The 12,752-nt window shown below is 44.1% G+C and overlaps 3 protein-coding genes across 3 annotated transcripts; all 3 read left to right on the forward strand.

The window, feature by feature from the left end:
• Positions 1 to 1,110: 1,110 nt before the first annotated feature.
• On the forward strand, positions 1,111 to 4,004 carry LOC100282068 (uncharacterized). Its single transcript, NM_001154981.2, has 2 exons — positions 1,111 to 1,323; positions 2,653 to 4,004. Exon 2 carries the CDS (start codon positions 2,653 to 2,655, stop codon positions 3,796 to 3,798), a length of 1,146 nt encoding a protein of 381 aa, NP_001148453.1. The 5' UTR covers positions 1,111 to 1,323; the 3' UTR covers positions 3,799 to 4,004.
• A 1,269-nt stretch (positions 4,005 to 5,273) lies between these two features.
• Positions 5,274 to 6,515, forward strand: LOC103654902 (CBL-interacting serine/threonine-protein kinase 13). The gene is made up of 2 exons (XM_020552930.3): positions 5,274 to 6,119; positions 6,199 to 6,515. Exons 1-2 carry the CDS (start codon positions 6,044 to 6,046, stop codon positions 6,408 to 6,410), a joined length of 288 nt encoding a protein of 95 aa, XP_020408519.1. The 5' UTR covers positions 5,274 to 6,043; the 3' UTR covers positions 6,411 to 6,515.
• An 880-nt stretch (positions 6,516 to 7,395) lies between these two features.
• On the forward strand, positions 7,396 to 11,771 carry LOC103654903 (translation initiation factor IF-2). Its single transcript, XM_023302319.1, has 3 exons — positions 7,396 to 8,560; positions 9,089 to 9,838; positions 10,716 to 11,771. The coding sequence occupies exon 1, from the start codon at positions 7,396 to 7,398 to the stop codon at positions 8,356 to 8,358; it is 963 nt and encodes a 320-aa protein (XP_023158087.1). The 3' UTR covers positions 8,359 to 8,560; positions 9,089 to 9,838; positions 10,716 to 11,771.
• The last annotated feature ends 981 nt before the right edge of the window (positions 11,772 to 12,752 follow it).

Here is a 12,752-nt window from a genome sequence, read left to right on the forward strand (position 1 = left end):
GCCCCGTGTCCCTGACCTGTCTCCCTCACTTATGATGTTGTCTCTATCATCAATCGCTCCTTTTATATTGTGATCACTGTCCACCCCTATTCCTACTCGGGATTAGGGATGGCAATGGAAAATTTCTCATCGAGGAATAGCTCTTCATACCCATCCCACGACGCAGAAATTTCCTCGCGGGAATACCCACGAACGTTTACAGAAGACATTTCTTCCCCATCCATATTCCCCACGGGCATAAATTTCCGACGGAGATCAACGTCCCTATTTACATTATAATTAGGAAATGCATCCTTTGTTATTAATAAAAACACTTTCACTTATATATATTGTTAGATGTAAGAAATCATTATGGGTATATTAAAATAAACATATTTGTACAATGATTGATCTCTTACCCAAATAATTATTTGTTTTTATTATTAGCTAGTATACGAAAACATCACCACGTACAGGTTTGACGGATTCCCACAGAAACAGGGATGAAAAATACTTCTACATCCCTGTCCCGTTTACCCATCTGAGAAAGCGGGAAATCGGGCATAGGATCCATTGCCAAAGATCGTAGGGCTATAACCTAAGCGTTGCAACGAAGCGAAGCAGACGGTGGAGACGTTGACGCAAAGCAATGAACTTGAACGGCATCTCTCTCGCTGGCCCTGGCCTTCTCGAAGGCTCTGCGTGGGTCCTTGCGCAGTTGCGCCGCAGCGGGCTGGCAGCATCCGGAAATTGCGTCTTGCGTGGCGGAGCAGACACTAAGGTACTATTTTACGTTCTATTTAGTTGGACTGTGGCGGTAAACTATGAAAAAAACTATTGCAGACTATGAGCTATTAAAAAGCTAAAAATTATTTAGTGTAAACCACTAAAAACCATTAAAAATTCTTTGATATATATTTTCACAGTTTTATAAAAAATCCACTAAAAACAGGTCAAATAAGCTTTCAATTTTACACTACGAAAAAGTCAGCTTTTAAAAAAAACTGCTTAAATCCAGTCCTTTAGTTTAATTTTTATCTTTTAGGAAACAAAAGCCAAAACTAAAACCAAACCAAACCTACCTTTAAAACCGATCTAATAGGAACGCGGTGTTTGGAACAACTAGATATTAATTTTAGAGGTTAGACCGCCACGAAAGCGTCACTGCACACGGCATTCCCCTCCCCTAGCGTTATCGTCGCACCATAAATAACCATCCTCTCCTCGCCTTTCCCCACATCTCATCTTCGTCTGTGTTCTTGGGCGTACGCGGACACAGCCCCGATCCGAATCGTCGTCCTTGCGAGCCTCGCCGATCCCCCACTCCCCTCCCCTCGCTTCAAGGTAACTGCGATCATCCATCCTCCCGCTTCCACTCTCCCTTCACCTCCTCTGCTTGCTAGGTATACGAACATACGATTTATTACGGGTTATATGGGGGCTTCGATTCCCAGATCTGGCGATCTATTATCGTAGCTCCGAGTCCTCGATCTAGTAATTGTGGGATATGCTTGTAAGAGGCTCTGAGATGGGTTGGGTTGGGTTGGGTCGCTGTGACGATTCCAACAGCCTCGTTTCTTAGGGTTGGATCTTCTCGTGGTTTCCTTTTTAATTAAATAAGTACCTGATGCAGAATGGTGCGTCCTATTAGATGGAACCTTGATCTTGATGCATCTAACCTTGATCTTGTTCGCTGTGATGATTCCAACAGGCTCGTTTCTTAGGCCTGTTCGTCTGGTTCGTCAGATCAGTTTCGTTGCTTTTGGCCTCGTTGTAAGGTCCATCCAGATCGGAGTAGAATCGAATGATTTATTATACGGTAGCTGCTGGTCTCATTAGATTTGGATCTGCATGGGTTGAACATATGTATTCATAATTAATATGGTGTATACGTACTAGTTTGCTGGTCTTATTTTTTTAGCCTGATTGCTTCTGCCTTTCTGGCAACGCCTGATCCACGCGTTAGCTAGAGTGGATTTTAGTTCCTTGTTTACGCGGCCACACCTGCCGCCTAGAAAAGCTGCAGCGAGAACTCTAATTAAATTTGGATCTACATGTGCTAGCATATATGTTTGTAATTAATATGATGGATGAATATGTGCTTCAGAGTTGAGTTCCTGTTGATGCTGTAGTTCTGCCTGAATTGTTGAGGCTGTAGCTTCTGCCTGATTAAAATGCACCGTGCCTATCTGTTAAACTCTAGGGTGTGTGATTTAGCCGGTGACGGTGGTTTAATATGTGTAATTTCACTGCTTATAGTAATGCAATTCACCTTTGCTTGAACATGCATTGTCTTGTTGCTTTGTTCTATACACATGCTTAGCTATTATCTGATGAGCATGCACTGTTTTGTTCTGTTTGATATGCATGCTCAGAAATATGTAGATGTGTGGCTCCTGCTCGGTTGTTCTTTATCATCCACCTGTTGAACATGCATGTTCTTGTCGCTTATCTTTATTATATATTACCTTCGTTCTCGAATATTTGTCGCCCGCTAGTTCATTTTTGAACTAAACCGTGACAAATAAAATAGAACGTAGGGAGTGGCATCATGCTGCTACTGTACCTTACGGTGGCAACTACATCTTGAGCACGCATATATCTTATAGTGTTCCTTTTCTTTTCCTCCTTGGTCTACTGTTATATGCTTACCTTTTTTTGGTTTCCTTGCAGATGCAGATCTTTGTGAAGACCCTCACCGGCAAGACTATCACCCTCGAGGTGGAGTCTTCTGACACCATTGACAATGTCAAGGCTAAGATCCAGGACAAGGAGGGCATCCCTCCTGACCAGCAGCGGCTTATCTTCGCCGGCAAGCAGCTTGAGGACGGACGCACACTTGCTGACTACAACATCCAGAAGGAGTCAACCCTCCACTTGGTGCTGCGCCTTAGGGGAGGCATGCAGATCTTTGTCAAGACCTTGACTGGCAAGACAATCACCCTTGAGGTGGAGTCCTCAGACACCATTGACAATGTCAAGGCAAAGATCCAGGACAAGGAGGGCATCCCACCTGACCAGCAACGTCTCATCTTTGCCGGCAAGCAGTTGGAGGATGGGAGGACCCTTGCTGACTACAACATCCAGAAGGAGAGCACCCTCCACTTGGTGCTGCGTCTTAGGGGTGGTATGCAGATCTTTGTGAAAACCCTTACTGGCAAGACCATCACTCTTGAGGTGGAGTCTTCAGATACCATTGACAATGTCAAGGCCAAGATCCAGGACAAGGAGGGCATCCCGCCGGACCAGCAGCGTCTTATCTTTGCCGGCAAGCAGCTGGAGGATGGACGCACCCTTGCGGATTACAACATTCAGAAGGAGAGCACCCTCCACCTGGTGCTGCGCCTCAGGGGAGGAATGCAGATCTTCGTGAAGACATTGACTGGCAAGACCATCACCTTGGAGGTTGAGAGCTCCGACACCATTGATAATGTGAAGGCCAAGATCCAGGACAAGGAGGGTATCCCCCCGGACCAGCAGCGGCTGATCTTCGCCGGCAAGCAGCTGGAGGATGGTCGCACCTTGGCTGACTACAACATCCAGAAGGAGAGCACCCTCCATCTGGTGCTCCGCCTGAGGGGCGGTATGCAGATCTTTGTGAAGACCTTGACTGGCAAGACCATAACCCTGGAGGTTGAGAGCTCTGACACCATCGACAACGTGAAGGCTAAGATCCAGGACAAGGAGGGGATTCCCCCAGACCAGCAGCGTCTGATCTTCGCCGGCAAGCAGCTGGAGGATGGTCGCACCCTTGCAGACTACAATATCCAGAAGGAGAGCACCCTCCACCTGGTGCTCCGTCTTCGCGGTGGTTATTAAGCCATCAGTCGTTGAAGCTGCTGCTGTATCTGGGTTATCTAGTGTCTCTGCCATTGCCCATGGATGGTGCTGTCTTTCAAAGTATTTGTATGGTTTGTGTCGTGAGTCGTGACTGAGCTGGTTTCATGGACCAGTTGTGTTCTCGTTACCCAAAACTATCGTGCGACCGCATATGGCTTAATCATGAATAAATGTTGTTTGAATTTAAACTATTCGCTGAATATTGTTGTTTTTTGTCATGTCAGTTAATGTTACTAAATTGGTTGCCTTCTAATTTTTGTTTACTGGTGTTTGTCGCACCTTATCTTTTTACTGTATGTTTACTTCAGGTTCTGGCAGTCTCATTTTTTGTGACTAGTTAAAACTTACAGCTAAAAAAATGCAGTTTTTCATTTTCATTTGAAGTTTGATTAGAGCTATTGATACCGGACCATCAGGTTAGGTTAGTTGTGCATAGAATCATAAATATTAATCATGTTTTCTATGAATTAAGTCAAACTTGAAAGTCTGGCTGAATATAGTTTCTATGAATCATATTGATATACATGTTTGATTATTTGTTTTGCTATTAGCTATTTACTTTGGTGAATCTATATAGGCTTATGCAGAACCTTTTTTTTTGTTCTATATATCCATATCCTAGTACTCAGTAGCTCTATGTTTTCTGGAGACTAGTGGCTTGCTTTTTCGTATGTCTAATTTTTTGCTTGACCATTGCAAAACAAAAATTACCTAGTGTAATCTCTTTTTATAATAATCTTGTAATGCGTCTACCTATAGGTCAAAGTAGGTTTTGTTTGGAACCCTTAGAGCTAACTGTTAGCTAGTTGATAAATTATTAGCTGAGTTAAGCTAGCTAATGAACTAGTTTTGATATTAGCTGAGGATGTTTGAAACCTAATAATTATTTTTTATTAGCTAACTATACTAAATTTTAGTAGAGAGATTCCAAACAGGAGTTAACATGGGATCAGATTGGCTATGCGTTTGCAATCCCATAGCAATTTATAACATAGGGAGGTCACAAAACATGTGTTTGGATCATGTGCAAGAAAAACAAGAATATAGGAATGCAAGGTACAAAACGAAAGAAAACATGAGATTGGATCTCATGTTTATTTTTCTTTAAAAATATTATGAAGGATGTCATTTCATACAAATTTTGAAGGGACTGGTAGGATCTAATTCTTTGTTTCAATAGGAAAACCTTTTATAGGAACTGAATCCTTTGTTTTCTTCCATTTCAAAGGAGACCTGAGTTTGATTACTAGTTGATCGATCAAGCTTTGTTTGATCTGTTAAATATCAGTAAATCACAATGTGTCCGGAGAAAATAATTTCTTTACATCCTTTAATTCTTATTGTACTGATCCTATGGAGAGCAAGTTCTGAAAATGTCAATTAATATTGCTTTGACTTTTGAGTTTTGTTAGGCTAGTGCTCATATTACCTTGCACTCTTGCAGGTTCGGGTTGTTTCCAGTTTCTTGTTGGATGTTTACTCTATATTGACTATAGCTAGAGTGTTCATATACACCAATGTCGGAATAATTTTAAACTAGAAAACAGGTGCGGCGATATGGAGACGATTAGTGGGAGTGAATTAGACTATGTTCAACGGTTCGCCCTTGGCTCCCCCTCCCCTACCACTGTAGCTGTTTTAGGGGTTACAGTGCGCCCCTATTCTCTTCACCGGCTTCCTCCTCCTCCTCCTCTCCCCTCCCGATTCCTTCTCTCTCCCGCTAAATGGATGGACACGCTACTGCGCCGGATTTCTCCCCAGCCGGTTCCTTCGGCCACGCGACCGCGCGCTCGGAAAACTCCACGGACAGCGAAGGAGGCGAACCAAGGGCGACGTATTCGCCGCCGGAGAAGGTAAGTGTCGATCCGCCGTGTCCCGCGATTCGTTTGTCTTGCTCCGAGCGGCGAACAGCAGTGGGGGTCGTCCTCGCGGATCCGTCTTCAAGCTTTCGCGGATCCGCCTTCAAGCTTCGCGGATCCCACACGAAACCTCCGAGTTCTCTCGCCAATTCGATCCGCCTCACCGCCGCCGCCCGTCCGCCGGTCGGCCTTGACTGCTCCGTCGCACGTGGCGGTTCGCAGCACGGAATCTACCTTGTGTTGACAGATCCGGGGAAACCCTTGTTCCCGGTCGTTCCGGCTCGAATCTTCTGCGGACTGGCAATGTAAGCGTTCTCCATTGGAGGGCGACGATCTACGGGGCGGTTGTTGGCAGGGTTGCGGGAATGGAGCACGTGTTCGGAGGGAAGTTTAAGCTTGGGAAGAAGATCGGGAGCGGATCTTTCGGCGAGCTCTATCTCGGTTAGCGTCTCGCCGGGTTCTTCATTGATTCTGTCACGCGTCTCTGCAGATTCCTACGCGTCGTTGTTTTTGGCTGCAGGCGTCAACATACACAGCGGCGAGGAGGTGGCTATCAAGTTGTTATTAGATAATCTGATACTGTTCGTGCACCATTTTTCTCTGTCGTGGAGTTATATGCCTGGCATTCGGCATGAGTTTGTTCCATATGCAAACATATCATGGTCAACCATTGCTAGCAACGGTTTCGTGAAGAATTTGTGTGTAGATTATGGGATGACAGAAAATGGATGATGTTCTGCATGTAATTGCTTTAAAAAAGACTGGCATGGTCCCGAGCTATATTTTTACATGAGTAATAACAAGATTTTCAAACCTTTTCTTGGTTGTCCATGCGAATTGACCTGCGCATCCAGTTCTAATTCCAATCATGGTTCTGTTACCTTTCATTAGTGTGACTGTATAACAGTTCCTTTTTTTAAAGAAAGTAACAAGGCATATTTTCAGATCATATGAAGAAAGCACTTGCAGAATGTTGATATCTTGTGGTCTATGATAACAGAATTTAAAGTTTTACATTATATCCTGTATATATGTCATGATCATGGATTGACTGAAGCAAAAAAAGAAGTGCTGAGAATGTGAGGTTATATTTTTCTATTTGTAATGGCTTTCTAGCATGAACATATACTGGTTTTTGAACATTTGCTTAATTGTTTGAGAACAGTTACTTGTGTACTAAGTTACAGCCGCGCACTGTTTATAGAGCAAATAAAAATAAATCAAATATTGGATGGTAGTTGAGTTAGTTGATGATGAAAGTATAAAAAAAATGGTGTGGTGGAGTATAGATGTTTGATATAGGGGAAACCGCTGTAGAGCGTGTAGATATAGGGGGAAAGAGAACGCTGACGTGTCACGTGAGTGGGATATAGGGGGAGAAATTTAGGGGGAACCGTTGAACACAGTCTTATATGTAAGGGACTATATGGAGACAATTAGTGGCCCTTTCAAAACAAAATATGTCCAGGAACATCCTAACAAAACGAAATTCTAGAAGAGCAAGCCTACTTAAACAATCTCTACTCCTATTAAGAACGTAAGGAGGGCGTCCACAGCCTCTCGTGCCCCCGCCCGTGATGCCCGCCGCCTCCTCCCCCGTGCGACCCCTCTCGATCCGCTGCACCCGCGAATCCATCCCATACCTCCCATCCCGGCCCCCCGCGGGTCCCGCGCCGCCATCGCCTGCCTCCGAGGATCCCGCGCGCGCCCAGCCGCCATGCCGCTCCCGATCCCTTGCACCCGCCATCCCCTACCTCCCGCCCCTGCACCCCGCGGGTCCCGCGCGCGCCCGGTCGTGAATCAGCCGCCGCGCCTCCTGCGGAACCCGCCTCCACCCGCGAATCCAGCGCCGCGCCTGAGGAACAACCGCGGAGAAACCCCCGTGCGTCGTGCCCTCGCGAACCCCACCCCAGCCGCAAACGCCACAGACACCTGTACGCACGCGCGCGATTCGCCCCAATCTACAACAAGAAGGGCGGCGGGCTGGAGAAGGCGCCGGCGGCGACCACAAGCCTCTGTTCGCCACGGTGGCGGTGAGCTCCCCGCCGGAGCAGAAGCCGTTCGTGGCGGCGGGCGGGCTACCCCCGGCGTTCCCGGAGCTGGCGGCGTACTACGACCGGCCGTCGGACTCGATGCCGCGGCTGCACGCGGACTACTCCAGCTGCTCGGAGCAGGTGCTGTCCCCGAAGCAGCTGGCGTGCGGCCGGGAGGTGCAGAGCCAGCCCAAGATCAGCAAATGGGAGCGGACCTTCGCCTCCGATCCCGTGAACCCCGCGGGCTCCATGCTCGACCCCGTCAGCGGCCACGCCGGCGGCGACCCGCTGCTGCAGGACATCCTCATGTACTGGGGCAAGCCGTTATAGACGACGCCGCCCATCATGTCCTTAGGGGAGGTGAGGATGGCGAAGCATGGATGCAAACACCCATCCTCGGCTGCGGTTGGCTGGTTGGTTGGTCTGTCTTGGGCAGCGCAATGCAATGCAACCGAAGAAGCTCGCTGTCCCTGAAGAAGCTTGCCATCGGGGCTTCGGTTTCCTTGGCCCAGGGGCGGAAGCCAGGTTGGGCTCGCTGGGACCGCAGCGCTGGCGGGCGGACTCTTGTAACGGGGAGGCGCAGGGCGAGGCGGACGGGGTCGTCTGGGTCGCGGGGGCAGCTGGGCCTAGACGGCTTTGCAAGTTGATACATTGTAGTTTGCAGTTGCTTAAACAGAGTAGAGCAGTACTAAATCTTTAATTTTCTCCCCTTTATGTACAACCTTGCATACAATATTTCTGGGAGCAAGATGAGTCTGATATCATCAGTCGCCAAACAAGGATCAGTCTCCACTTTCAAGGCAGAAAGAAACAGATGTTGCGATATGCTTTCACATACCATTGGCGCCTGTAAGTAGCTTGAACATTACTTGTCAAAACTCCACTTCAGAATCATTGCTTATTATTCCCATTCACATGGTGCAATCTTACAGAGGCTGTAAGTGTGTAACTCTTTCAGCTACTTCACTAAATTCATTAGCATTAGAACTCATTCATTAGCATAGAAACTCTAGGTATAGTTTTAACAGTATTTTGGTTGCAGAATTGCACCATGGCATGAGGTTGGCTTGCAGAATTTAACTGAATTTTTTCTTGGCTGGCATTTGCTTTAGATGTTTCCGCGATACGTTTTTTGCTTTGTTCCAACTCCCATTCCAATGCCATATCTATGTAGCTCGTAATAAAGAAAGATGTTATCTTTGGGGCTTTCTATAGTTTTTGTCAGCTGTACACTTCTAAAAGTCCCAGTGAAGCTTCATTGTCATTTTATCTTTATCTCTATACAGCATGCACTGAATGTACAAGGCAAATTGATAATTTTCTGCAAGTAGAGGAATACCATCTTCGAATGTGTAATTCTTGGTTGCTCTCGGCCAGATGGTCGATTCCGGAGATCAAGGACTGCTTGGAGGAGGCTGGATTCAAGTGGGTCCACGTTTGGATGAGGGAGATGCCAAATACCCAGTCAGGTGGAAACGCCAAGGAATATAACGCCAACCGGGACGTGAAGTATGAAGAATCACACCATTTCAACCAAGGAGATGCTTGGAACGCCTATGTCGTTGGAGTAGCAAATATCTAGCCGGTATGTGCTGAATTCTGCTACGAAAATGTGGTGGTGGCTCTTAGTTTCCCAGACCAATTAATGTTTTGTGGACGCTTCCGCTTTGCTCACGACTTCTGCATCGCATTGCTGCGGACTAAGTATGCAGGGTGGCTATTACCGGACCCAGATAACTTTTACTCCAGAACACGGCCTCACTGATGTTTCTGTTTTCAAAATGAAATGCTGGCAACGTGCCATGCCTTTGAATGTATTTCCTACGTATACAGTGTATAGGATATGATGGGTGCTTCGACGGATACCGATACTACCTTTCATGATTTTTGATTTCTTACCATGTACGCCCCTGCACCCGTTCTCTGCCCCCTGATTTATGTGTTCGAATCTGATTTTTGATTTCTTATCATGTAAATACACTTATTGACCACTGGAGCTACATGTTTGAAGAATTTTATTGCTCAATCAATTACTTTTCTTGACTATGAATCATTTTAGTTTATGAGATGTCTTAATGTTGCAGTTGATCCATTTTTTTTGCTTGCAGGTATGTGTAGTGATGAAAGGTTAGAATTTTACTGCTCAATCAATTACTTTTTTCATGCAAATACCTTTAGCTGAGTACTACTTTGGCTCCTGAGCGTGATGACATATATTGGTCTAATCTTTGGTTACCCTACAAGCAACTCTGGATTCGGCACATAGTCACACTTATGTGTTCTATTGTTTTCATGGTTGTATTCCTTATACCAGTGACATTTATACAAGGTTTAACTCAGCTGTAAAATCAATCGGGGATGTTTTGCTTGCAATATTGTTGCCTTTGTTTTCCCAAGCTTGCACGTGCAGGCTTGGCCCGTTTGCTACCTGATGAAACAAACAAAGTATTTATACCCTGAAATTTATAACTTGTTGTCTTCATAACCTGAAATCATGGTGTGCTAGAGTTGTTGGAGGCAAAGCATAAATAACTGAATATAAGGACAACTCATGGACTGCCTTCAATTTTTTTGATAGCTATTTAGGACCCATTGCCGCAGCATGTTTTTAGGCTTTATCTTACAGATTGAAGGTAAATAGAAACATATTCCTAGAACTGTGGGTATTCCTTAGAATTTGTTTAGTATCCACTATAGCAGCATGATTTTAGGCTGTAATATAATTAAACTCAGTTTCAAAAAGGATCAATCACAAGCACATCATCTATTGTAGCAGCATACTTTTAGATTGTAATATAATTAAATTCAGATTAAAAAAAGATCAATCACATGGATGTTGTCTCGGAAGAAAAAAAATAAAGCCATAGTAAACAGAATTTACCATCTATTGTAGCAGCATGCTTTTAGACTGTAATATAATTAAATTCAGATTCAAAAAGGATGCCCTCTCTTCATATATAATTAGATTTCTCTGTGCTTATCTTTATTTGTTTATGTACTATAGGTTGTACAGGAACGTGGAAGATTGCTTGCAGATCTAGAAGAAGATGAACAACCTAAAAAGAAGGTTAGATTAGGGAGCCCAACGCTCAATGGATTTCAATTTATAATGCTAGGCGGCCCATGAAGCGGAGGTAATTACAATACATGAATCCTGCAATCGAATAAACAATCTGTAACAAGTTAGCTATGAATTTTTGTTTCTTATGGCTTCGTAAACTGCAGGGATTGTACTGCCTACTTTTGAGCAGTTCTGTTGTGAAATCTAAGCAATTTTTTGTTGGCGAGCTGTGATTTCATTCAAACATTATGGTCATTGTACCAATGACATGATTTTTAGACCCATTACGTACGAAGACTCTCACAAGCAGCCTCCTTTGAGCTCGCAGTTCATATGGGCGCAACAGCGGTTGGTGCAGTGGTGCCTGTGTGAGTGGTGGCTGTTGGGGCCACCAGTGCAAGGTAAGGCCTCACTATTTTGGGGTGGGATCTAGATTCTAGACCTGGAAGTACTGATGATCAATGCTTGCCCTCCCTGTGCAACTCCGTCCAGGAGGAACGGGTACATCCGAATAGACTACTATGACGTTTAGATATGATTATTGATTAGCATAATTAAAAATAGCATGTTAAATGCATCTTCAGGGTCAAAGGAAAATACAAATTACGACCAGCAATATTAGAAACCAACATCATCTTTTGTGTTGTGAGTTTAAATTCTTGCTTTGATGGTTTTCATTTTCTGAACACTAAATCCAAGTCGGCGGTTTCTGTTCTTATCAAGGTAACACATGGAATCCTCTGTACCGGCTGCATTTGTAAATCAAAGCTAGGACAAAAGCGAAAAAGCTGGCTGGGCACTAACCAAACAAGCCTTTTTTATTTTAGGTATCACCATTGGATTTGTGTCGTTCTGATTGTAGAAATAACATGGCTTTAGGATTGGAATATTTACCCTGTATTATCATTTATGAAACATAGTCTTATGATTGTTGCTATTTTTGGTTCATCGAACACACTTTACCACACCTGACCTGAGTTGGTCAAGTCTGGCTTTCCACTTTAGTATTCCTTTGTTGACACACTTGTGGAGCAATACGGTCTTAATGCAAATAGGCCTGTTGTTCATATTATTACGCAAATTGATTACTGTTCTTTTCACTGAGGTCAGAATAGTTCGATTCACGTGGACACCATAACTGCCATTAGAGTTTACTGGAAGCTCTACTGAAAAATTGATTACTGCTCTTCTCATACAAGCGCGGAACAATGTGCTTTTGGGGCAAGGGTAACACATACTTAGGTCTTAACATGTTTGGCTTCCGAGCAAACTTTCTCTAGACCCCAAGGAAATATAAGATCCGATCAGATATGTGTCGATGTTTATCCCAGCGTACTCTCGTTGCAACGCACGGGCACACAAAGGTGTTAGGGTCACATCCATGCAATTCTGTTTGTTCAGTACGACCATTACTAACCCATTTTAAGATCATACATTTGGTATATGGGGTATAATATAAATGGTAATTGTTGTCTTGACTATTCATTTTTGCATAAAGTTATTTTTTTCCTAAAGGTGTTAGGGTTATTCATTGGAGTTCTGCTGGAGAAGCAAATTGTGGTAATATGCCCAAATCTGGTATGTTTTTTTGGAGCATTGTAACAATGTGATTTAGTTCCATGCCATCCTTGTCCCCACTAATCTGAGTGCTTCTTTCAAATGCTTAATTATAGGGTGTCCTGTCTGCAATTGTTTTGTTAATTATACTGATGACAAGGTCGTTCCAGTGGCAAAGTCTATTGCTTCTGTAAGTCCTATAAGATTTAAGTTTATCTTAAAACAAACCATCTTGGGATGATCTAAGTGACTTCATATATAGAGAATAAACAATACCCAAATTTGACTTGATAAGGACACAAATTCATTTCCTCAATTTCTATCATGTATCCATTTTAGAAAAAATATCACATTTATAACTCCTAATGTTCACTTGTAGTTTCTTTAAGGAAGACGATACTAATATGGATGTTGATGTTGTGG

The sequence above is a fragment of the Zea mays genome, chromosome 4, assembly GCF_902167145.1.
Source record: "Zea mays cultivar B73 chromosome 4, Zm-B73-REFERENCE-NAM-5.0, whole genome shotgun sequence".
In the NCBI taxonomy this organism is placed as follows: domain Eukaryota; kingdom Viridiplantae; phylum Streptophyta; class Magnoliopsida; order Poales; family Poaceae; genus Zea; species Zea mays.

What these genes read in the sequence shown, in the direction of transcription:
- LOC100282068 (NM_001154981.2), top strand. Translation starts at nt 2,653, where the DNA reads ATGCAGATCTTTGTGAAGACCCTCACCGGCAAGACTATCACCCTCGAG.
- LOC103654902 (XM_020552930.3), top strand. Translation starts at nt 6,044, where the DNA reads ATGGAGCACGTGTTCGGAGGGAAGTTTAAGCTTGGGAAGAAGATCGGG. An exon ending in TTTCGGCGAGCTCTATCTCG is followed by an intron (nt 6,120 to 6,198) that starts GTTAGCGTCTCG and finishes TTTTGGCTGCAG; the next exon opens with GCGTCAACATACACAGCGGC.
- LOC103654903 (XM_023302319.1), top strand. Translation starts at nt 7,396, where the DNA reads ATGCCGCTCCCGATCCCTTGCACCCGCCATCCCCTACCTCCCGCCCCT.